This window comes from Heloderma suspectum, chromosome 3, assembly GCF_057233095.1.
Source record: "Heloderma suspectum isolate Gila_16-S chromosome 3, 16-S_ref, whole genome shotgun sequence".
In the NCBI taxonomy this organism is placed as follows: Eukaryota; Metazoa; Chordata; class Lepidosauria; order Squamata; family Helodermatidae; genus Heloderma; species Heloderma suspectum.
In genome coordinates this window covers 275,155,981-275,179,559 of record NC_139460.1, presented here as the reverse complement: position 1 = coordinate 275,179,559, position 23,579 = coordinate 275,155,981, and the positions used below count along the sequence as shown (strand labels likewise).

The 23,579-nt window shown below is 40.4% G+C and overlaps 1 protein-coding gene across 4 annotated transcripts in view; it reads left to right on the top strand.

Annotated features, from left to right (window-relative positions):
- Nucleotides 1–23,579, top strand: part of PIK3CB (phosphatidylinositol-4,5-bisphosphate 3-kinase catalytic subunit beta) — a 120,273-nt gene that overhangs the window by 90,862 nt on the left and 5,832 nt on the right. For all 4 annotated transcript variants that reach the window (XM_084847068.1, XM_084847070.1, XM_084847067.1 and 1 more), the window contains 6 exons: nucleotides 447–546; nucleotides 7,697–7,875; nucleotides 8,608–8,717; nucleotides 9,055–9,133; nucleotides 17,967–18,134; nucleotides 23,032–23,155. In XM_084847068.1, coding sequence (XP_084703194.1) covers nucleotides 447–546; nucleotides 7,697–7,875; nucleotides 8,608–8,717; nucleotides 9,055–9,133; nucleotides 17,967–18,134; nucleotides 23,032–23,155 — 760 coding nt within the window. The remainder of the gene's footprint in view (nucleotides 1–446; nucleotides 547–7,696; nucleotides 7,876–8,607; nucleotides 8,718–9,054; nucleotides 9,134–17,966; nucleotides 18,135–23,031; nucleotides 23,156–23,579) is intronic.

The following is a 23,579-nucleotide window of genomic DNA, read 5'->3' as shown; positions in this document are numbered from 1 at the left end:
AACCTTTTCCTAAAGCCTGTCTCTTTGCTTTGGTGGAACTCTCCTCAAACTGTCTTTTTTGTGCTGCCTTCAAGAGGAACAGAAACTCACAGGTAAGACAGAATTACCTTTTCTCTCATTGTTTCCTCTATTTTTGGATGAAGAGACCACGAGATTCATGTCTACACATTTTGTTCCTTTATAGAGGGTGGATGATTTGAGAGACAGGGTGCTTAACTTGGAGACTGGGATCAGCAGCTGTTTTGCAAAGGAGTTGAGGACACAATTGTATCATGAAAGGGTACATGCACACTTGGCTTTGCATTTGTTTGTTTATTTGTACAGCATTAATGATGTGACTTGTTCGTTAAATGCAGCAGATAGTTACATCCATCATACAATTCCTTAAATACAGAAAGGCTTCAAGAGATATAAAAATCCCTCAATATGTGAATATCTTCTTCTAGATCAGAAGTGCACATACCTGCCATTTCAGTGCAGTTTGGTGTGATACTTGAAGCTTACTGCCGTGGAAGCATTGCTCACATGAAAGTACTTTACAAACAGGTATTTCTTATTTTAAATCCTTACCTTTAGGTTACTCCTCTGATTCAGTTGGTTCTTAAGGCCACTTGATGCATGACACTTTCCCCAGAGGCAGGACAGTTCCATGAACATGGCCAACAACATGACAGTCGGTTCTGCGTGGTGTGCTCCCACGTTGCTGAAGCACAGGTGTGATTAATGTGGCATGAATCTGAGTCATATAGTTGTATTATTCATGCCTGCACTCCAGGAGGATGGAATAATACCACACAGAAAGTGCTCAGAATGCATGTGATAAGAGGACAGAAATAATCTCCATGTAGGAAAAACACGCACACAGTCCATATATAAAGTGTGGTGCATGTGCATAATCCGTGAAACCATCTTAAGGGCCTATGTTATAGTGACATAAAGGAAACATTACTGTATGGCAACCACTTAATTTGGCTGCCATACATGAATGGTGCGCTTCTTTTGAGAAGAAAGTCTGACCTATACTAAAAGTTTGTTCTGTACATCTTGTGTCTGCGCTAGAGAAAATTCATAGAATCATAGAATAGTAGGGTTGGAAGGGGCCTGCAAGACCATCGAGTCCAACCCAAAGTGCTTTATTAAACTGCTGAAATACCATAACTGGTTTAGCACTCTGAACATTACAGATTTGCTGTAATTTAAATGTGAAACATCTATACAAACATATAGCTTGATAATATTTATATGTTTTGTTTAAAATACTTGTATCCTGCCTTCCAATTTTAAAAGCTAAGAGTGTGGCTCCCAAAATATTAAAACAATACAATGCCCTAGGTAGAGACAGACTTGCTGGCGAGAGTATTATAATAACTTTATTAATATATTATCAAATCCATTGTTAGACATGCTGAATGAAATAATGGAACAACAAATATTTCCTAAAATGTGGGAAGAAGTGAAAATAATAATAATAATTACAAAACAAGGTAAGGATTTACTTAAGCCAGGATCATATAGACCAATAACCCTCTTAAATCAAGATTTTAAAATATGGAGAAATATTCTGGCAAAGATAATAAATTCAGTGATAAGGAAATATATAGCTGAGGTCCAGACAGGATTTCCAAAGGACCATAAATTATTAGTAAGTATTAGGAAAGTATTCAATATAATTCATTCTATAAGAATATACAAATATGGATTATTATTGATGCAGGAAAAGCTTTTGATCACGTAAAATGGGAATATTTACATCCAGCCCTTAATAAATTTGGAATGAGATGCAAAAGTATCAGATGGATCTTTTCACTTGGTTAAAAATGCTGTGCTTTTGGTTTACTTTTTCTTTTTAGAAAAATGATGAAGGAAAAAAATACAGTGACAAAGTTAAAAGCAAAGCCCTAAACACCCCCCCTTAAAATAATTAAATACCCAGTAACCTGGAATACTCTTCACTTAGCCCCTTGTTCAGTCGTTCAGTCGTGTCCGACTCTTTGTGACTGCATAGACCATAGCACACCAGGCTTTCCTGTCCTGCGCTCTCTCCCAGAGCGTGCTCAAGTCCATATTCATTGCATCGGTGATGCTATCTAGCCATCTCATCCTCTGCCGTCCCCTTCTCCTTTTGCCTTCAATCTTTCCCAGCATCAGGGTCTTTTCCAGGGAGTTTTCTCTTCGCATTAGGTGGCCAAAATATTTGAGCTTCAGCTTCAGTATCTGTCCTTCCAATGAGCAGTCAGGGTTGATTTCCTTTAGGATGGACTGATTTGACCTCCTTGCAGTCCAGGGGACTCGTAAGAGTCTTCTCCAGCACCACAGTTCGAAAGCGTCAATTCTTCGGCACTCAGCCTTCCTTATAGTCCAGCTCTCACAGCCATACATTGCTACTGGGAAAACCATAGCTTTGATTATACGAACCTTTGTCGGCAAGGTGATGTCTCTGCTTCTTACTATGCTGTCTAGGTGTGCCATAGCTTTCCTCCCAAGGAGCAAGCGTCTTTTAATTTTAAGGAGCCCAAGAAAATAAAATCTGTCACTGCTTCCACTTCTTCCCCTTCTCTATGCCAGGAAGTGATGGGGCCAGATGCCATGATCTTAGTTTTTTTAATGTTGAGTTTCAAACCAGCTTTTGCACTCTCCACTTTCACCCTCAACAAGAGGCTCTTTAGATCATCTTCACTTTCTGCCATTAGGGTGGTATCATCTGCGTATCTGAGGTTGTTGATAATTCTCCCAGCAATCTTAATTCCGACCTGTGATTCATCCAACCCGGTGTTTCTCATGATGTACTCTGCATATAAGTTAAATAAGCAGGGCGACAATATATAGCCTTGTCGTACCCCTTTCCCAATTTTGAACCACTCGGTTGTTCCATGTCTGGTTCTGAGTGTTGCTTCTTGACCCTCGTACAGGTTTCTCAGGAGACAGGTAAGGTGGTCTGGTACTCCCATCTCTTTAAGAATTGGCCACAGTTTGTTGTGATCCACACAATCAAAGGCTTTAGCGTAGTCAATGAAGCAGAAATAGACTTTTTCTGGAATTCTCTTGCTTTCTCCATGATCCAGTGAATGTTGGCGATTTGATCTCTAGTTCCTTCGAAACCCAGCTTGTACTTCCGGTAGTTCTCGGTTCACATACTGCTGAAGCCTAGCTTGTAGGATTTTGAGCATCACCTTGCTGGCATGTGAAATGAGCGCAATTGTGCGGTAGTTTGAACAGTCTTTGGCATTGCCCTTCTTTGGAATTGGAATGTAAATTGACCTTTTCCAGTCTTGTGACCATTGTTGAGTGTTCCAAATTTGTTGGCATATTGAGTGCAGCACTTCAACAGCATCATCTTTTAGGATTTTAAATAGCTCAGCTGGAATACTGTCATCTCTGCTAGCTTTGTTGTTACTAATGCTTCCTAAGGCCCACTTGACTTCACTCTCTAGGATGTCCGGCTCAAGTTCAGTGAGCACACTATCATGGCTATCAGGGACATTCAGATCTTTCCTGTATAGTTGTTCTGTGTATTCTTTCCATTTCTCCTTAATCTCATCTGCTTCTGTTAGGTCCCTGCCTTCTTTGTCCTTTATCATCAAAACCCTATGATGAAGAGGACATCTTTTTTTGGTGTTAGTTCTAGAAGGTGTTGTAGGTCTTCATAGAACCGATCAACCTCAGCTTCTTCAGCCTCAGTGGTTGGGGCATAGACTTGAATTACTGTGATGTTGAATGGTTTGCCTTGGATTCGTACTGAGATCATTCTATCGTTTTTGAGATTGTACCCCAGTACTGCTTTTCCCACCCTTTTGTTGACTATGAGTGCTACTCCATTTCTTCTAAGGCATTCTTGCCCACAGTAGTAGATATAATGGTCACCTGAATTAAATTCGCCCATGCCTGTCCATTTTAGTTCGCTGATTCCCAAGATGTCGATGTTCAATCTTGCCATCTCATGTTTGACCACCTCCAGCTTACCTTGATTCATTGATCTGACATTTCAGGTTCCTAAACAATATTGTTCTTTACAGCATTGGACTTTCTTTTCACCACCAGACACAACCACAGCTGAGTGTCCTTTCGGCTTTGTCCCAGCCACTTCACTCTTGGAAATTCCCTCTGCTCTTCCCCAGTAGTATATTGGACACCTTCCGACCTGAGGGGCTCATCTTCCGGTGTCATCTCTTTTAGCCTTGTGATACGTTCCATGGGGTTTTCTTGGCAAGAATACTGGAGTGGGTTGCCGTTTCCTTCTCCAGTGGACCACCTTTTGTCAGAACTCTCCACCATGACCTGTCCATCTTGGGTGGCCCTGCACGGCATAGCTTATGGCTTCACTGAGTTATGCAAGCCCCTTCGCCACAACAAGGCAGTGATCCATGAAGGGGTCACTTAGCCCCTAATAGGTATCAAATTGAAGCAAGCTGAACAGAAACAGTAAGGGAGTTCCATGGTCAAGGTACCACTACTGTAAATGCCTTCTCTTGGGTAAACACACAACCTCATCTCAGAAGGTAGTCCTGCTCAGAGTAGGGCTTCCCTAGATTATCTCAGCAACTGGGCAGGTTGATATGAGAGTGGGTGACTTTCTTAAAGATTAAAACTAGATTTAGATTTGTGTCTTGAAACAAACTGGTAGCCAGTACAGATCTTTAAGAATTGGGGAAACAGAACATCTAAGATGGATCCTATTATAGAATCATAGAATAGTAGGGTTGGAAGGGGCCTACAAGGCCATCGAGTCCAACCCCCTGCTCAATGCAGAAATCCAAGTCAGAGCATCCCTGACAAATGGCTGTCCAGCCTCATCTTGAAGGCCTCCAGTGTGGTATTTTAAAACTTGTTTTAAAAATATTTTAAAAGTTTTAAAAGTATTTTAAAACTTGGAGGTGGCTTGCAGTCAATAGCCAATGTAATGCCAACAGTCAACCAGAGGAATGAGTTCAGTCACTTTTAGACCGTACATGGACTCCACCCTATTGTGTGATGCTTAGACAGCATCTAGCGCTGCAGTGATAGTCTGCGTGCCTGCAGTACAAATAAGCAGAAATCTTTACTAAATCAGTTGTAAAATGCTCTTTTGTAGTTGGTTGGAGAAGTGGAAAAAATACAGCACTTCCAGACATTATTGTTGCTTTTGCTCTTCAACCATACTTAATTTAATTCAATAGCTCTAATGGAATCTGCATTAGAAAAGAGAATTATATGGCTTTGGAGTACTGAAAAGATTAACTTGCTTACAAATGTGTTTTTCAGTAGTTGAATGAACTCCCAAAAAGAAATGGGTATCTTAAATGTATTTCGGCAACAGGATTGGAGCTGTGACATTTTCTGTGCACTTTAAAGGAAGTGCATGTCAATGCAATCAAAGAAGGGTGGAAAAATTCCCAACTGTGCAAACACGGAAGAAATTCAAAGTAGAAATACTTCAAAAAGTTCCTGTTTGTCCAGTACAGGTTGCATTTTGTTCCCTTGTTACTGATGTTTGCACAGCTCCTGAAATTGTGGAAATGCAAGGAGCTTTTGGTTTTGACAGATGGCTGACCTGACAGGTCTCTCTGGCGTCTTTTCCATAATCAAACTCCATACAGCTTCCACAGCATCCTGCCTGGCATGAGTCAGCTCATCTGTAAGAAAGTTTGAGACTTTAAACCATGCTTATTGTAATTTTTACAGCATGGAGAAACTGCTGTAAGCAAGAAAGTGGAAACTCATTATTGAACAGGAGTTAGTCTTCAAGTTTATTCATCCTGGTGGCTAAAAACTTATGCTCCAGGCATATAGAGCACCTATGATAACTCCCAGTTACAAATTCACAGTGCAAATGTTTAACCACCATAGGATTCCCCCTTACTTGGTTTAATAGGAAGGGAATCAACTTACATTCTATCTGAACACAGATGAGCAGCACTTTTGCAGCATTCACACTTAATGACCGTAAGGGTATCCCAGCTGCTTCAGCATTCTTCCTCCTAGAGATCCAACAATAAGGCAATGGCAGTGTAACAAGATTGGGCGAAACAAAAAAGCAAAAGGTGCATTGGGATCCATCTTAGTTGGAAACATTTGCCGAAAGTAAGATTCTACTCTGGTTTGGATTTAGTGTGTAACTTTCACCTGAGTTTTAAGGATGCGAGGAGAGTGGAAAATGACTGAAGATGCAAATCTTTATCATGTCAAAACAGCCAGAAATTAGTCTAATAAATAAATGAGGGAAGTACGCATCTGACAGTCATGTCAGACATGATAACAGAAGTTTTTCATCTTCAGTGACTTTTTTAAACCCCGTCTAGAGAAGTTGGTAGGTGCCTTTTAGACATTAAAACACCCATGTGGAAGCTGGTTCTTCACAGCTTTGTCCCATGGTGCTAGTGTAATCGTTATAAAGGCCTGGGACAGAGGCAGTGCCAATAATGGGGGTCCCTACCCTGTCATTTTTGCCAGTTAGGATCAAGAGTGTCAATTGTGTAGTAACAAGCTGCATGTTGTGCCCCTCCCATATGGTCCTAGGCCTTAAAGTGTTGCAGCAGTGCTGTGGAAAAGCTGCTATAATATCTAAAGGTCACTGTACATATGAATGACACAGAACTGAACCCAGTAGGGTCACCGCATGAAGCTGATTGGTGGGAGATTCAGGAAAGATAAAAGGAAGTACTTCTTCATGCAGCGCATAGTTAAACTATGGAATTCACTACCACAAGATGTAGTGATGGAAGGCTTTAAAAGGGGATTAGACAAATGCATGGAGGAGGAGGCTATCAATGGCTGCTAGTAATGATGGCTGTATGCTACCTCTAAAATCCAAGGCAGTATGCCTCTGTATACCAGCTGCTGGGGAACATGAGCAGGAGGGTGCTATTGCACTCATGTTCTGTTTGTGGGTTTCCCACAGGCAGCTGGCTGGCCACTGTGTGAACACAGTGCTGGATTAGATGAACCCTTGGACTCATTCAGCATGACTTTTATGTTCTTCCCTTTCTATGTGTTTACCTTGTAACCTCTTGGAGCATTATATCTGAGCTAGGAAACAGGAGGTCATGAATAAGAACGTTATTTTCATTGCTTGTGGTTCATGCCAACTACAGCTTTTTACTTTTTAACATAAATAATTGCTTGAAAATTATTTGAATTGTATGAAGGGAATACACAAAGAAACGGAGAGAAGCAAAAGTTAAGACTGAATTAAGACTTCATAATGTTTGAGACAATCACACCACTGCAGTATCTCAGAAACTATTCCTTCACTTGACATTGTAATGTTTCAACTAGTGGCTGAACTAAAAAGTAAAGGAATCATTTCCTCTGGTGGCTCAAGTTGTTAAACTTGAAAAGATAGTCTGTACATTGTGGGTTCAAGAAGGCATCTAGGATGCGCATATTTGTTTTGCTGGGGAAATAAAATTGCTGGGAGTAAGAGGAAAGTGCTTCTGTGCATCATGTCTCCTGGTTGTAAGCGCATGTGCATAGCCATCTCCCTAAAGTGCTGAGATAGATATTGGGGGAAGCACTAAGTCATATATGGGAAAACACAATAAAATCAGGAATGTTCCCTTTTCTACAAGATTTTTTTTAGCATTGTCAAAGGGGTGTTTGTTTACATTATACATTAATGTTAGTTATGTAAATTTTAAAACAGTAATACCTACCATTTTGATTAATATAGACTTTGACCTTACGAAGACTTAGAAATTAATCTCTTAAATATGTATTTCAGGTTGAAGCACTCAATAAGATGAAGACTTTGAATAATCTAATAAAACTGAATGCTGTGAAGCAAAGCAGAGCTAAAGGAAAAGACACAATGCACACCTGTTTAAAACAAAGAGCGTACAAAGAAGCTCTTTCCGATCTTCAGTCACCCCTGAATCCTTCTGTTTTACTTTCAGAACTGTAGTAAGTGCTGTAGTCTTCTGCTTTCATGTATGTTGTAGCTTTTATGTGGAAATAGACAGGCAGAAGGCTCTTGCTCTTTGGCTTCTGTTGGTCGTATTGCTCAGCAGACCTGCTGGCACACAAGACAGCATTTCTTCATGTGGCTGACATTCCCTCTTGCTGCAGCCTAGCTGTGTAAGCACCTCTCTGCCTTCCTAAGGTTAAGATGTGAGTTTTAGCTTGGACTGAAGATTTTTGTGATTAACCTTTAAAGCTTCAGTGTGTTCTCATAATATCTCCAATAACAGTGAGCCACCTGTAAATTAACCATCAGTGTCTCACTGTCTTGACAAAATATACTTTCAAGTAGCAGCCTATGTGGCAGCATTTTTCTTTCGCTATAGTAAGTATGCCATGGTCTGGTTAACCTCTTAAACACAAAACAAAGTAAAATTTGGCTGAGGTGTGTGTATATAAAGAATAAAATATATTTTCTAAGTAAATATGGATCTTTATTTCAGCTCTTGGAATTGGTAGTTGCCAGATATAGATCCAAGATCTATGTAAGTAACATGCCAATTTGCCAGAGTAACTGATACTGTAACAGCAAAATGAAAGTTTTGAAAGGCATTTGTCCAAGTTGTAGAATTCTATTATGGAATTACCTTCAGGGTTATTTAATCCTGCTACATTTTTGTGGCTTGTTAATCTCCTTATTTAACTCACTAAAATTATTTATTACACTTTTTCTAGTGTTGAGAAATGTAAATATATGGACTCCAAAATGAAGCCTTTATGGATAGTATATAATAACAAGGTGTTTGGTGGAGAACTGGTGGGGATAATCTTTAAAAATGGAGATGGTAAGTAGACAAAAGAACTTTATTTTCTACTGACACTGTTTCAGTCTTACCTATTACACCCCAGTATTTTGACCCTGCCATCTCATAGTTTTGATGAGCAAAAGTATACTGTACCATTCCCATTATTTCAGTGCAGTTCGTACCAAACTGCAATCAGGGAAGAAATACAGTGTCTTGCTCGCTCCACCTCCAGTGTACATGTCCAGTGTAGTAGATGTTTGAAAAACATTCCTTGTGTTATTACAGTTAGTATAACACTGCTTGGTCTTTAAATGCCTATAATTCAAATTATTTAGTTCAAATTATTTGATAAAACCTTGTCTTATCTTCTTTGCAGATCTACGGCAAGACATGTTGACGCTCCAGATGTTACGCCTGATGGATTTACTTTGGAAAGAGGCTGGTCTCGATCTTCGGTAGGAGTGCCTACAGTTGCTAGACTTTCTGTGTTCTTACAACCTGTTCCTTTTCAGATATGTATAAATAGGCTGAGAAGTCACATTGGATGCTACGTATAAATGGCAAAGACTGGTCAAAGTCTACTTCAGATGACTGAGGCTTTTTTATTTGTTTTAGATACTTGGTAGGGAATGGAACTAAGCCTATATTATGTCTGCCTTACTGTCTGATCCTGTATTTTTTATTAGTTCTGGCTGTGCAAATAATAGTTTTCAACACTGCAACTGAAGTCGTGTCCTGAGCTTTCTGGAAGACGGAATCCACTGCTGTCCACTTTATTATAATGAAGCCATGAACTAGGATCCTCTTGTCCATGGCAGTATCTCAGCCACTAGATGTTGCATAGCAGAGTTATGTATAGCCCATCATGCTTTGTAGGTGTTCTTGTGTGACACCATTATTTGTGCTTCCAATAACCGATGACTAGCAAAATATCCTCCATTGGGCAGGGCATGTGTATTGGAAGGATATCTAGGAGGCGCTTCAATCCTCTCTGGGATTCTTTTAAGTGTGGGCCAGGCCAGAGCTGGAGACCTTTCCTGACAGGAGTGAATGGTAACCATTCATGTGTATGGCAGAAAACAAAGGGATGAACTTGGTGACACCATTGAGGCAGGAACTAATCCTGGTAAATCTCCAGCCATTGCAATACAATTCTCGAGACACCACCCTGGATTTAATTTCATAGTCTCCTTGGTGGTAATTGATATTTGTCAGGTTATGTATAAGGTTTGCACAAAATGTGTTCTTGCATCTATCATCTCCTGAAGTTGGGTCATTGCACTGTTTTTCTACACACAAGGTCATTTCTTCTCCAAACCATCACTTTATTTCATTTTCTAAAATGATATTTCATTTTGTTGCCCCAGAAGCACTCCAAGGCAGCTAACAACATTTAAAAACAGAAAATCCAAAACAATCAAACAGCAACAAAACCAGCAACAAAACCAGTAGAAAGAAAAACCTAATACAAGGACCAGGGAGGGAGTCCTTTTTTACACCCAGATAGAATCCCAAATGTCCCCTGAAACAATATAGCCTTCACCTGATTTCAGAAGGCTAACAGCAAAGGAGCAGGAGCAAACTTCCACCAAGAGGGAGTTCCAAAGCTTTGATGCCACTATAGCTGAGGTGGGGAACCTGTGGCCATCCAAACGTTGTCGGACATCAACTCCCATCAGCCCCATGCAACATTGCTGATAGTCATGTCTTATGGGAGTCACAAACAACGTCTGGTGGGCCACAGGTTTCCCTTCCGGGCAATCCCCCACCATATTTCAGATTGTGAAGGGACCTGAAGCAAGGCCTTTGACAAAGGTCTTAAAGACTGGGTAGGTTACTTTAGTTATCCTGGACTCGGGCCATTTTTTTGTGTCTCAAATATGCTATAGCCTGTTATCTCTCAATAATAAACTTAGTTAAGATTACCCCCTCCCAAATCTATCCTTTTATGTAAGGATTTCAGATCATTGTCCTGATTAATTATATAGTCAAATTATGCTGAGTTAACTCAACAGTGTTGAGTTAAATGAGGAAGTTCCTGTTGCTGTAGATCACTGAACCATGGCACAAACACGGTTTGGTACTTGGCTATTAAGAAATAAGTTAAAGGCTAATAATTTAATTTTGTCTGCTTGACTGACAGAAACCCAGCTTCTCAGTGTAATCTTTTTTTTTTCATTCTAGTGAGATAACAAGCCCATTCAGACACAAATGAAACAGATAAAGCCCAAACCTTTGTGAGTCTAAGGAAAAAGTAGATCGCAGCGACAGTATTTGGGACTGTTCTAAGTAAGCATAGTTTGTTTCATATAGGAAAATATGAGCGAAGAGGGAAAGGGCAAAGGAGTGGCAACATTAAGGCAATCCTCACCTCATCAGCTAAACTAGGGACATGACTTGTACAAGGTCTTGCACAGCCAAAAGGTGTGTTACATCAATGCAAGTCTGTTTCAACTGATTCAGTCGCCCCCATCTGTCTGCAGTGTGTGCAACAACTCATGTAGAGTGGTTATATATTCCAGTTGCCCGATCTACAAAGCCCTTATCAGCACATAGCTGCTTTTCTATGGACATTGTGTTCGTAGACATGCTACTGAAAATAACTGTAGTTAATTCCTTCACACTTGCCCCTATTTTCATGTTGGGGAGCGCCAGACATAAAGTGTAGGTCTAAATCCACTCTGAATCACCTCTAAGGCTGCAATCCTATGCATGTTTAGATAGAAAGAAGGACTTTTTTTTCTGTCTAAATATGCATAGGATTGTGCCCTAAGCTGCTTATTCCATTGCTAAACTTCTGTCAGGATGTTTCTAGATACTCAAATTTGTTTGAGCCCCAGATTGAATAGATAGCTATCTGTATTTCTTCCTCTATTGTGGTCTTGGTAATAATCTTTTAATTTTAAACAAATAAGCAGACTGAATTGTCTATATTATATTACAGTGATGGATAGCTCATGTTCCAAATTGCCGCAACATTATTTATTTATTTTTTCTCAGGAAAAAAGCTCAAGGCATCGTACAACAAAAATTAAAACACAAAACATTTAATTTTTTTAAAAAAGAGATAAGAACAACTAACAATAAATTACTACAACCTTTAAAAAACCTTAAATGCTACAGTGTGCATCTGCATGAAGAATATTTTTATTGAGCTCCATATTTTATTTTATTACATTTCTGTACTACCCAATAGCCAAAGCCCCCTGGGCAATTCACAACAATTAAAACCCTAAAATACAACATGATAAGATAACAACATAAAAGTTTAAACCTACAGTTTAAAATTAAAACCTAGCAGTAATGCAAATATTTAAAACAGATTAACAGATTTAAATCAACAGAAACTGAAAGACTAACTTGTCTGGGAAAATAGCAAGTTCTTCACCCAGCACTGAAAAGAGTACAACGTCAGTGCCAGGCAAGACTTTCTGGGAAGCTCATTCCACAACCAGGGTGCCACAACAGAAAAGCCCCCTTCCTGGTAGCCACCCACCTCGCTTCCTTTGGCAGGGCTTCTGGAGAAGGACTGCTGAAGGCGATCTTAAGGTCCAGGCAGGTATATATGGGAAGAGATGATCCTTCCCATTCTATTGTGGTGTGAATTGTGTAATCCTAGTAGTAGTGGAGGTTGCAGGGGTAGTTGTCAGCCCCAATGTCCCCTGCAACCTTTCTTGCTTAAAACATTAAAAAAAAAAAACTATAGAAGAAAGTGCTTCGTGCATCACACCAAACTGGAACACCAAAAAGGGCAGTGTGGTAACTGGCACTTCACTCTGCTGTTGGGGATTGGAGGCCACAGTAGCTTGTCCACCTCAGTTCCCAAGTTATTAAAAAGAAAGAAATAGGAATGAAATAGGAAGAATAAAAAGGCTTTTTATAGATGCCTTTAGTAATAATCCTAAAATGGCATTGGTTACTCCTCAGCCTCGCAGCATTGACTCATGTTCATTTTGTTATCTGCTATCCTACTGAGTCCTGCATCATCTGCTTTGCCTCCTTGCCTACAGTCCTTACAGGATTATGTTGGGCATAACTTAATAAGATTCTAATATTTATTTTCTTATTTTTAATCTGTTTTCTTATTCATTGTTTCATCTCGGTAATTGTGCAAGGCTTGAAATGTTGGTTGCTACTGTTCACATTGTTTTATAAAGATACAAATTGTATTCCTGACACACCAGATGGTGAACTTGAGCTCATCTCTTAAATATTTTTGGTAGGAGTTTAACAAACAGAATGAATTTCAGGCACACAGCAATAGCCCACACAGATAAGAGACATTTAAAAACAAGTGACCTATCAGGCAAATATGCAATGCATGAGAAGGTTCTCGTCTCTGATATCAGAAGAATTTAAAGAAGATAGATTCATTCAGGAAGTATATTAATTTCTTCAGGATAAACAAATATGTGCTTATTTGCTCTGAAGTCAAGTATTGATTTACCATCAGTTTGGAAACAGGAAAAATATTTGGAGATCATTTTTTTATTTTACAAATAAGCTATTTGGCTCCTAGGGCAGGGTCTCCCTACACTGGCAGCTGTCAAAAAAAGTTGATCAGGAGTTTTGGATTTGCTGCCTCCCTTTTGAAAAGTGGAACCTATAAATCCAGCCGAGCCCACACACCTCGTTTGGCAATCAGCAGTGAGTTTGGGATACTTATTAGAAATGCTGCCTCTGATTCACTCTTATCTGGGGTTGCCTTTAGGAAATGGAAGAGGATGAGGCTGTATGTAAAGGTTACTTCTAAAATCTCACAGGAAATGGACCACAGTGAAGGAATGGGCTGAAATCAACTCCAGCAGGGACCTTTGTACATACTTTGAGTGCAGTGCTAAGATCTACAAGAAGATTTAAGTTGGCCGGAACCTTCAGGAGTGATGAGATAGGTGTTTCTCCAGGTTGCTGAAAACAAGGGGTTACACATGTTTTGTAACGTCTGCTCCCTCTTATTCACACGATGTCACTGATCCATAGAGCCAGGAGAGAATTCAGGGGCCTCACAGTTTAGCTTTTGCTGTAGGGATTCCTCAACATTTAACCACCCAAAAAGATAATTATCCAAGCTTTTCTTAAAAACCTCCAAATGAGGGTGTCTGCATGTTGTTAAAACAGTCCTTGGTCTAAGATGGCATTCTCCAACCTGGGGCCCTCCAGATGTGTTGGACTATAACTCTTATCCCCAGCCATTGGCCATGCTGGCTAGGGGGAACGATGGGTATTGTAATCCAACACAACTGGTTGGAGGAGGTGGGTCTAAGAAAATGACAGCATCCAAGCCCACACTCTCCACAGGGAGAGAAGCAGAATAAAGTTTGCAAACCAGCCTGTGATAATTAGAACTCTGTATTTTTATAATTTACTGAGAAAGTGGAATTCTCTGCCTAGGAATTAATCTCTTAAAAATACCGGCTGCTTGGATATTCTTCTCTAGCAAATTTTTGAAGCTAAGGAGTCTGCTGAAATATGTACCTTCAATGTACCTGCCAACTCAAATAGACTTGTTCAGCATCCTGAGGAATATTAGTATCCTGCTGCATTACCCAAAATAACCCACTGCAATGAGGAACAAGGCTGCCAGTTGTTGTGACTCAGTCTCCACAGATAGGGGGCTCACTTTGCTAATACCTCCAAAGCATTGGGGCCTTGAGCTAAAAAAATCCCAAGTAATTTGAAGATAGTAAAGGAGGCCATGCACAGTATCTGATGAATGGATCAGAGGATTGTCTGCCTGACAATCCATGCCTTCAGTCCACTGGTGCTTCATTGCTATGTCCTCTTTCAGCCAATTTCGATAGTGATGTCTATAAAGTGACTGCAGAGTTGTGGCATTTGAGTAGCTTTAATAAACTCATTTGTCACTTTTTTGTTCGTTTTTATATATGGGCTCTCTGTCTTCAACAGTTGTCTGACAGGCAGAAATTCAACAACTGTTCTTTTAGCATAGAGAAGGTGCTGTGTAAAGCTTCACCTGTTGGATTTTTTTCATGCCATTTTAGCCATTAAAAGGCTAGGTCCTCTACTAAGAAAAAGAGGGCAACACTTTGTGCAGCAGCATACTGACCAATCAGGCACTTTTTCAGAAAAGCACCAAATTTACACCAGTTGTGGACTAATACATAGTGATCATTTGATATCAGATATGAAGGCATGTGGTATTGCATATCCACAGCCAATTGAGCATGGTAAAACACAGTGCTCAGTCAGCTACCACATGCCTCCATATCAGAAAACAATCACCATGTATTATTCTAACACTGGTATAGATTTGGTATTTTTATGAAAAAGCATATAATCATTGTAAAAAATTGAGCTACACCACTCACTATAATACTGAACAAGGATTTCAATTTTTTAAGTGGCAAGTTTGTGGTAAGGAAATACATAGTGAGTAAATAAATGTATTTTAAAGAACTGCAGTCCCTAGAAACCCACTAGATGTTGGTTTTGTTTTGGCACCAAGTTAAAACATGGCTTTTCACCAAAGCCTTTAAGGACTAATTAAATTCCCTAAAGTTGTACACTGTTTTAACTGTTACATTGTTTTAGTTTTTTAAATTGATATTAGCATGTTCAGTGGTTTAATATGCTTTTAGCTGTTTAAATTATTTATTGTTTTATACTGCTTAAATTGATTTTATCTGTACACAGCCCTGAGATCTTAATGATACAGGTTGGGATACAATGTTTTAAATAAATAAGTAAATGAAAAAGAAGCACACAGGCACAGGATCAGGGGTAAACAATATAGACAGTTGTAAATCTAATAGATTTTATTGGCCTGAGTGATATCATAGCCAGGCTCTTCAGAGAAACAAATGATCAAATTATTAAGTTCTGTGTGATGTTAGCAGTTGACTCCTGAACAGCCTCTTTCCCACCCTGCTCTGTGAAGGCAAAATTGAATGTATTCATTGAGGAGACTAATAAACAAAAGCTGTGGCCATGAAAACAAAGGCGTTTATTTTAAGCCTGTGGACATATGTAAAGGGGAGTTATACACTCAAACATGTATTCTGACATAACAAAAGCACTAAACCACATTGCATGTATTTGAAAGAGGTACAGCTTGAACTGATAGGTGAAACCTTTGTGGACTTCGAGGGACATCACAGAAGTGATACATTGCAGCAGGGAAATAGCAGTCATTTCTCAGGATGGCTTATAGATCTGTCAGTAGTAGTCTTTATATAGTTCTTTGATAGGGACAAAAGAATCCCACTGACAGATGTTGAGGGCAAGGATGAGGTGGACAGGGCCCTGAGGATTTGTCCTCTGCTTGACTCCTGTCAAACTGCCTCTCTGACGAGGATGTTTTTTCCTCCAGTTGTGAGCATCCCATCCTCAGGGGGCTGAGCCGCTTTCATCATTGCCTGCTTTTGAAGGGGAAGTTGTTGGAAGTGTGCCCAGTGAAAACTGCAAGTAAGGGTGGGTTGAAATGTCATGGAAGTACAGCAGGCAGCAGCATCACAGTTTAACCTAACTAAACCTGCCTAAAGTTTCTCATGTTGTGATTAGGGCTTGAAAGTGCCTCCTAATCTCATGACAGCAGGAATTTCAGATGTGCAACTTCTGGACTGAGGAGTGGGATTGGCATTTTTAATTGCATGGGGAAATGTTGGATTGAGCGGTATAGAAAGCTTAGAAAAGTAGACACAGCCTAGAGGGGACATACACTGGAATCTGTACTCAGCTTGTTTGAAAACTAAACTGGCGGATGAAACCTGGGTTGGCCGTTCTACATTAAAGTTCAGAAAGTGGATAGAGAAACATTTTTCTCTGTCAGAACCCAGGGTCACCCCATGAAGCTGATTGGTGGGAGATTCAGAGCAGAAAAAAGGAAGTACTTCTTCATGCAGCGCATTGTCAAAACTGTAGAATCCGCTACCACCAGATGAAGCGATGGCCACTAATTTGGGTGGCTTTAAAAGGGGATTAGACAAATTAATGGAGGATAAGGCTATCAATGCCTACTAGTTATGAAAGCTATCTATTGCCTCCAGTATCAGAGGCTGTGTGCCACTGTATAACAGTTGCTGAGGAACAACACTGGGAGGGTGCTGTTGCACTCATATCCTATTTGTGGGTTTCCCACAGGCAGTTGTTTGGATACTGTGTAAACAAAATACTGGTCTAGATGGACCCTTAGTCTGATCCAGCATGACTCTTCATATGTTCTGATATTCTTGGGTGGTTGAATAAAAACTTTGGATTGTTTTAACTTTGCAGTGACCATTGGTTTCAAACAAACAAATCGAACTGAAACTGGCTTTGTGTGTGTGTGTGTGTGGGGGGGGGGGGTATTTGATATTTTTTTTAAGGAATGTTTTACTGTCTATAGGAGATGGTTGTTTTCTTGAATATCAGGCTGATGTGGGCATTTTTGTTTTGTGTTGTTTTTCTGTCTTATTCTTTTATTATTTTGAATCCTCCACAAAAGCCAGTTTAATCTGTTTCAATGTATACCTTACTCTGTATGCTCAAAGTTTTAAAAACTTTCTCCCGCTCCAGGCAATCCTGCCATCTTTTATTCCCTCCCTCCCTAGTCTTTCTTAAGCATTGTGATACTGTTTTACAGGCATACAGATGAAATGTATGTCCCAAACAAATACCTTTTCCAATACCATGGAACACACCCAATCCAAAGATTGAGAACATCTTCCTTCAACTCAGCCATCCCCCCTGTCCATTTTCCTGAACCAAAATGCCTCATCCATCTACAGTGTCACTCAGTTCCTTCCTTGCTAAACTACCAGCCTCACTATTGGCTAGCAGCCTCAGCACTGACTCCCCAATTGGCCTCCAAACAGTCGGCACACTTGAAGCTGCTTCACGCTTAAAGAACAAGGAGTATCTTGAGTTTAAATTACAAGATCCATAGGTGGTGCAGTCAATTGTGAATGGTGCTCATGCATTTAAATTCTGATTTCCTCCCACAAAACACTCAGAGGTGGCAGTTGCATAAGGATCAGAGCCTTGCTTCTGTGTATATTGTAGGGAATCCCTTTAATAGAGGCGTGCATCCTTTTTCTTTAACATGTTTTGCCAATGTATAGCTAGTTACAGCAGCTTAGAAATAAATAAAGGAAATAGTGCCATCTGTTGTCGGAATACTAGAAGTTCAAGACCATGAATTTTCTAACCTTTGTTTACGAAATGATGAACTCGGGCACCATATTGATTCATTAAATCTTGGAAATCCATCTTTCAAATTAACCTATATGTTTGTCCCTAAAACCCTTTAGGCATATTTCTGACTCACTTATAATTTCTCTATTTTCCCAGAGTGTTGCCTTATGGTTGTTTAGCAACAGGAGATCATTCTGGCTTAATTGAGGTTGTTTCCAAATCTGAGACCATTGCCGACATTCAACTAAATAGTAGCAATGTTGCTGCTGCTGCTGCATTCAACAAGGATGCTCTCTTAAATTGGATCAAAGAATACAATTCAGGGTAAGCTGTAATCTCTTAATTTACCGTTAACTTAATTTTTTAGCAAACCATTGGCATTTCACTGTTCATAGAAATAGACTTGTTGGGTCAATGGGCCATGGGTTATTTGAGGGTTGTTTCCCCCTCAAACAATCCATGCTACCTGGGGATGGACAACATGACAAGCCATGCCCAGGTGGATAATGAGGTGAATGTACCCATTTAGTGCCACCAATTTCGACAAGCTGCTGTGGCTTAAATAAGCCACCGTGGCTTGTTTTGATCATGCAAACCAGGTCACAGACACAATGAGCTGCATATGTAGTGTAGTGCAGTGCAATATACAGTGTCACATACTTTGGACTGGACTTGAGACCTCCTTTCCAAAAAGGTTGGCCCATGCATGTTTTAAGTGGCTTGTGCCATAGTTTCTCAAGCCATGCAAATGTTGTATTACGTTGATATAAAATGTGCAAGATAACAATGTGAAAAGTAAAATGAGTAGTCCAGGCACTGGTAGAAACCTAAACCCTGATCAAGCATACATTTCTCCTCCCCCTACCAAAGACACTCTAACAGAGTGTTGAGAGGCACGTTCGTTTAGGGTACTGAGAAATTTAACCTCTCTATCATAACTGAAACATGTGTTTATCCAGTCAATATGGGGGTAATTGAAGTCACCTATTATTACAACACTTCCTTGTTTGAATGCCTCCTTGATTTTATTTTCCAATTCAAGATCACCCTGAGTGTTCTGATCCAGAGAACAATAGCAATTCCCCAGTACTAAATTACTTTTTGGAACCATTGTCACACACAGCACTTCTGTGGATGAGTCTCCCCCTTTTAGGGTTTCTAGTCTGCTTGAAACCATGCCCTCTTTAATATACAGAGTGACACTGGCTGCATTCAGATGTCACTTTAAGCCATGCTGGTTTAATAAGAAACTCACAGTAGCTTAGTTTTGAAATAGTCCATGATGCCCCGCCACACGACCGGGCTAATAAGCTGCTGTGTGTAGCTTATTAAACCACTGTGCCTAATCTGACCCATCCCCTGTCCCCCACCCCACTGCAGTCTTCCCACCCAAGCAGTGGTGCTGTTTCACCCATTCATTCCATCACAGCAGGGGCTACAAGGAGCGAAATCCTGGTGTGCACCAAAAAGGGGGTGGCACAAATAAACCGTTGGAACTTTGCAGGATCGGGACCAAACTTGACACACAGCCTCTCCTAGTTGAGAGGCACCTGATGCACCATCAAAACCCTGTGCAGTTACCCCAGAGGAGGGAAAATCTGGGGTGCACCAAAAAGGGGCTAGTACAAATAAACCCTTGGAACTTTTCAGGATCTGGACAGAAGTTCATAGGCAGCCTCACACATGCGCAAAACCCTCAACTGTGCATTTCCCCTATAGCCTTTGCTGGCATAGCTGCCTTTAAGTGTTCCCAATCTTACTAAAGCGCTTTAGCGCTAAAGCGGAATTGTGCATCCCCTCCCCAGACATTGCTAGCATAGATGCCTCTGTTTCCAAATGCGCATTTCCCCCTATGGACGCTGCTAGCTTAGTTGCTTTAATGTGTTCCCAAAAGCACTAAAGCCCAGGAGGAGCAGAGTGGCAGCAATCTGAATCAGTCTTGTCGCACAATTCTCCAGGCCACCAAAATAACCCACGGTGACTGTCAGACGACACAGTAACCCACAATGGTTAAATAGGATCTACTGGAGACTGGGTTATCAGAGTGGGTTATTTTGGCTAAATAAGCCATCGTAGGTTAAATAATTCTTGACAGAGGACGTGATAACCCACAATGGGTTAAATAAGCCATCGTGGCTTATTGAACCCATCGTGGGGTAGCACATTGTCTGAACCTAGTCACTCTGTCCGGTATGCCCATCCCTGTCCTTCCCATAGAGTTTATATCCAGAAATGAGAGTTTCCCACTGGTTCTCTCTATTCAATCAGGTTTCCATTATGCCCTCTGTATCAAGGTTCACCTTTAAAACTAGGCACTACAACTTCCGTGTTGATGTATGACTCTTGTGTGACGCTTTGCTAGAATACTCTTCTGCATTAGTGCTGTGAAATTCCCAGGATTTTCTGCCACTCTGTGTAGGCTTCTAAATATCTTGGAATATAATTCTAAGCAACAAAGCATGTGCAGACACACAAGGAAAATACACAGGTGTGTTGTAGCAGTGCATGTTACGCATGTAAATTACAGTCACACATCACTCTGCAGCTTAGCCCCTCTCCCAGCTGGAAAAATTTCTGGGATGCCCATGCTCCCTGCTGCAGCAGCTCAGCTGTCCTGCTTTTCTCTTTCCTTCCCTTTTTTAAACCTTGGAGGGGGCTCGACTCAGCTCTTTGGGGGGCTAGATTGGGCTCCCCTCCCTAACAAAGTGGTTGCTTCTGGCTGGCATATGTTGTTGTTCAGTTGTTCAGTCGTGTCCGACTCTTCGTGACCCCATGGACCATAGCACGCCAGGCCTTCCTGTCCTGCGCTCTCTCCCGGAGCGTGCTCAAGTTCATATTCATTGCATCGGTGATGCTATCTAGCCATCTCATCCTCTGCCGTCCCCTTCTCCTTTTGCCTTCAATCTTTCCCAGCATCAGGGTCTTTTCCAGGGAGTTTTCTCTTCACATTAGGTGGCCAAAATATTGGAGCTTCAGTTTCAGTATCTGTCCTTCCAATGAGCAGTCAGGGTTGACTGCTGGCATATACCAGAAAGCAAAGTGCAGCACCAATTCCAATGTTGCAACTATGCACCATTTTAATTTAAAACATTTCCCTCAGATGAGAGTGACAGCATACTCAGCCAAACAGACTCCACTTTTCAGGTCACACAGCCAATGAGGGCACTGTATCAGCGATGGACGTTGTGAGGAGTCCTCATTGCTGTGTGACCAGAAAGGTGGAGCTCATGGCTACTGTTGCTCCTTCAAGACAAATGTTTGAAGTCAAATAGGGTTGCAAGTGTATCATTTAGCACCTGCCCAGCTCGCTGCTTCTGTGGCATTGTTTGGGGCCACTGAGAGAGAGATGGGGAGAGGGAGAGGAGGTGGAAATGTGTTTGGGAGCTGTTAGCAGCCCGCAGACCTTGCAGTGAAGAACAGTGTGCTAGGAGGTTCTTGTACAAACGTATAGTAAACCCATAATGTGTCACTAATAGAAAGGTAAAATTTCTGGAAATTTTGAGGCCACGGAAAAAAACTTTTTTTTTCTGAGGAGATTTGGGAAAAAATGGAAATGTTGTAAAAAATTGAAAAATAAGCAATACTTATTTTTTAGCGCTCCTTACAGATCTAAAGTCATGTTGTTTCTTTAAGACAGCCTTCTCCAATCTGGTGCCCTCGAGAAATTTTGGACTTCAGCTCCCATCAGCTTCAGGTAGCATGGCTAATGGCCAGGAATGTTGGGCATTGTAGCCCAAAACATCTGGAGGGCACCAAGTTGGGGAGGGCTGGTATAGGAACATCAAGTTCCTATAGCTATTTTATTTTATTTATTTATTTGTGTGTGTGTGTGTTGTTTATTCGGTTAGTCACTTCCAACTCTTCGTGACTTCATGGACCAGCCTACGCCAGAGCTTCCTGTCAGCCGTCGCCACCCCCAGCTCCCCCAAGGTCAAGCCTGTCACCTCCAGAATATCATCCATCCATCTTGCCCTTGGTCGGCCCCTCTTCCTTTTGCCTTCCACTTTCCCTAGCATCAGCATCTTCTCCAGGGTATCCTGTCTTCTCATTATGTGGCCAAAGTACTTCAGTTTTGTCTTTAATATCCTTCCCTCAAGTGAGCATTCTGGCTTTATTTCCTGGAGTATGAACTGGTTTGATCTTCTTGCAGTCCAAGGCACTCTCAGAATTTTCCTCCAGCACCACAGTTCAAAAGCATCTATCTTCCTTTGCTCAGCCTTCCTTATGGTCCAGCTCTTGCAGCCATAGGTTACTATGGGGAATACCATTGCTTTAACTATGCGGACCTTTATATTTTAAAACTTTTAAAAGTAAACTCAGTCAGTAAATTTGTAATTATTGTCTGAATAGATTATAACTACATTAAATGACTGTTACGGCATCAGAAACACAGGACTCTATAGAACAAAACCCAAGCTGTCAAGAATACACATTTACTGCCAGGAATACACAGTGGTGACGCTACTTACATGTTGGGAAACTGAGCATAAATGTCTATCAGGAAAATATATTTTAGATCAATAATTGTAATAAGGAATGAAAGAACTAACTATGTTGGGAATCTTATGGAGAGGAGTAAAAAAAACATTTTTCCCCCATGGCTTCATTATTATTATTATTATTATTATTATTAAATTTATTAATCGCCCATCTGGCTGGTCACCCAGCCACTCTGGGCGATGTACAACACACAATAAAACAGTTTAAAACAATAAAATTCTACAGTAAAAACATTTTCTAAAATACCCTAACCCACCCCAAATGCATTATTCATTATTCCCAGACATTTTACATCTCTAGACTTTCTATAACAGTGTTCATATTACATAGTTTTTAGAAATCATTTTAGGGGGGAGTAAAGGCTGGGTAAGAATATATGAATACTTTGTCTTAAATCTAAAAGAAAGTATTTCATAATCCAAAGCCCTTCAATTTTTTCAAGTTTTCAGAAAAAAACCAAAATGGTCCTCGGAAAAAAATGTAAAGAAACATTTCCCCCCAATTTTTTCTGGTTTTTTCCCGGGCTTTCACATCTCTAGTCGCTAACTGGTAATGTGAAGTGACTCTAAGACACCTTCTGTGTTTGCCATTTCACCTAGCAAGTGGCTTCCATGATGCTGTGCCTAGTCTGTAATTTAAGCAACATTTTGAAATATTTGGTATAAAATGCATTCATGTTTTTTAAGTAATTCTCAAAATTTAATTTTTCTTTCCAATATAGAGATGACTTGGATCGAGCCATTGAGGCGTTCACTCTATCTTGTGCTGGCTACTGTGTAGCTACTTATGTGCTGGGCATAGGAGACAGACATAGTGACAATATCATGGTTAGGAAAAATGGTCAGGTAAGGGTCATCTTAGGTAAATTGTACATGATCCTCATGGGGAACGGTTTTGGTGGGAATTTTGCACTAGTGGTATTGAGTCCCTTGAGCATCAGCATAATGATTGCCACACCTAACATGAATTGCTATGTAGCTTTTCAGCCAATGATAAAGCCAATCCTTTCATAGTATATCACCCCGTGTAAATCACATACCATTCTAAAAGTACTAAAGACATTTTCCTACACATACAAGCCTTCCATATAGGAGAAAAAGATAAACACCTTAAACTGCTTCATTGTGTTTTTAAAGGCTTTTGAACTTGCAAAAGAACTTGTTTGTATTTTGGAAGTTATGAAACCTGCTTTTTCTTGCACATCCTTGATAAATACTAGTAGCTTCTGTCTAGGACCATCATCCTGATATTATGTTTATTGATCTTCTA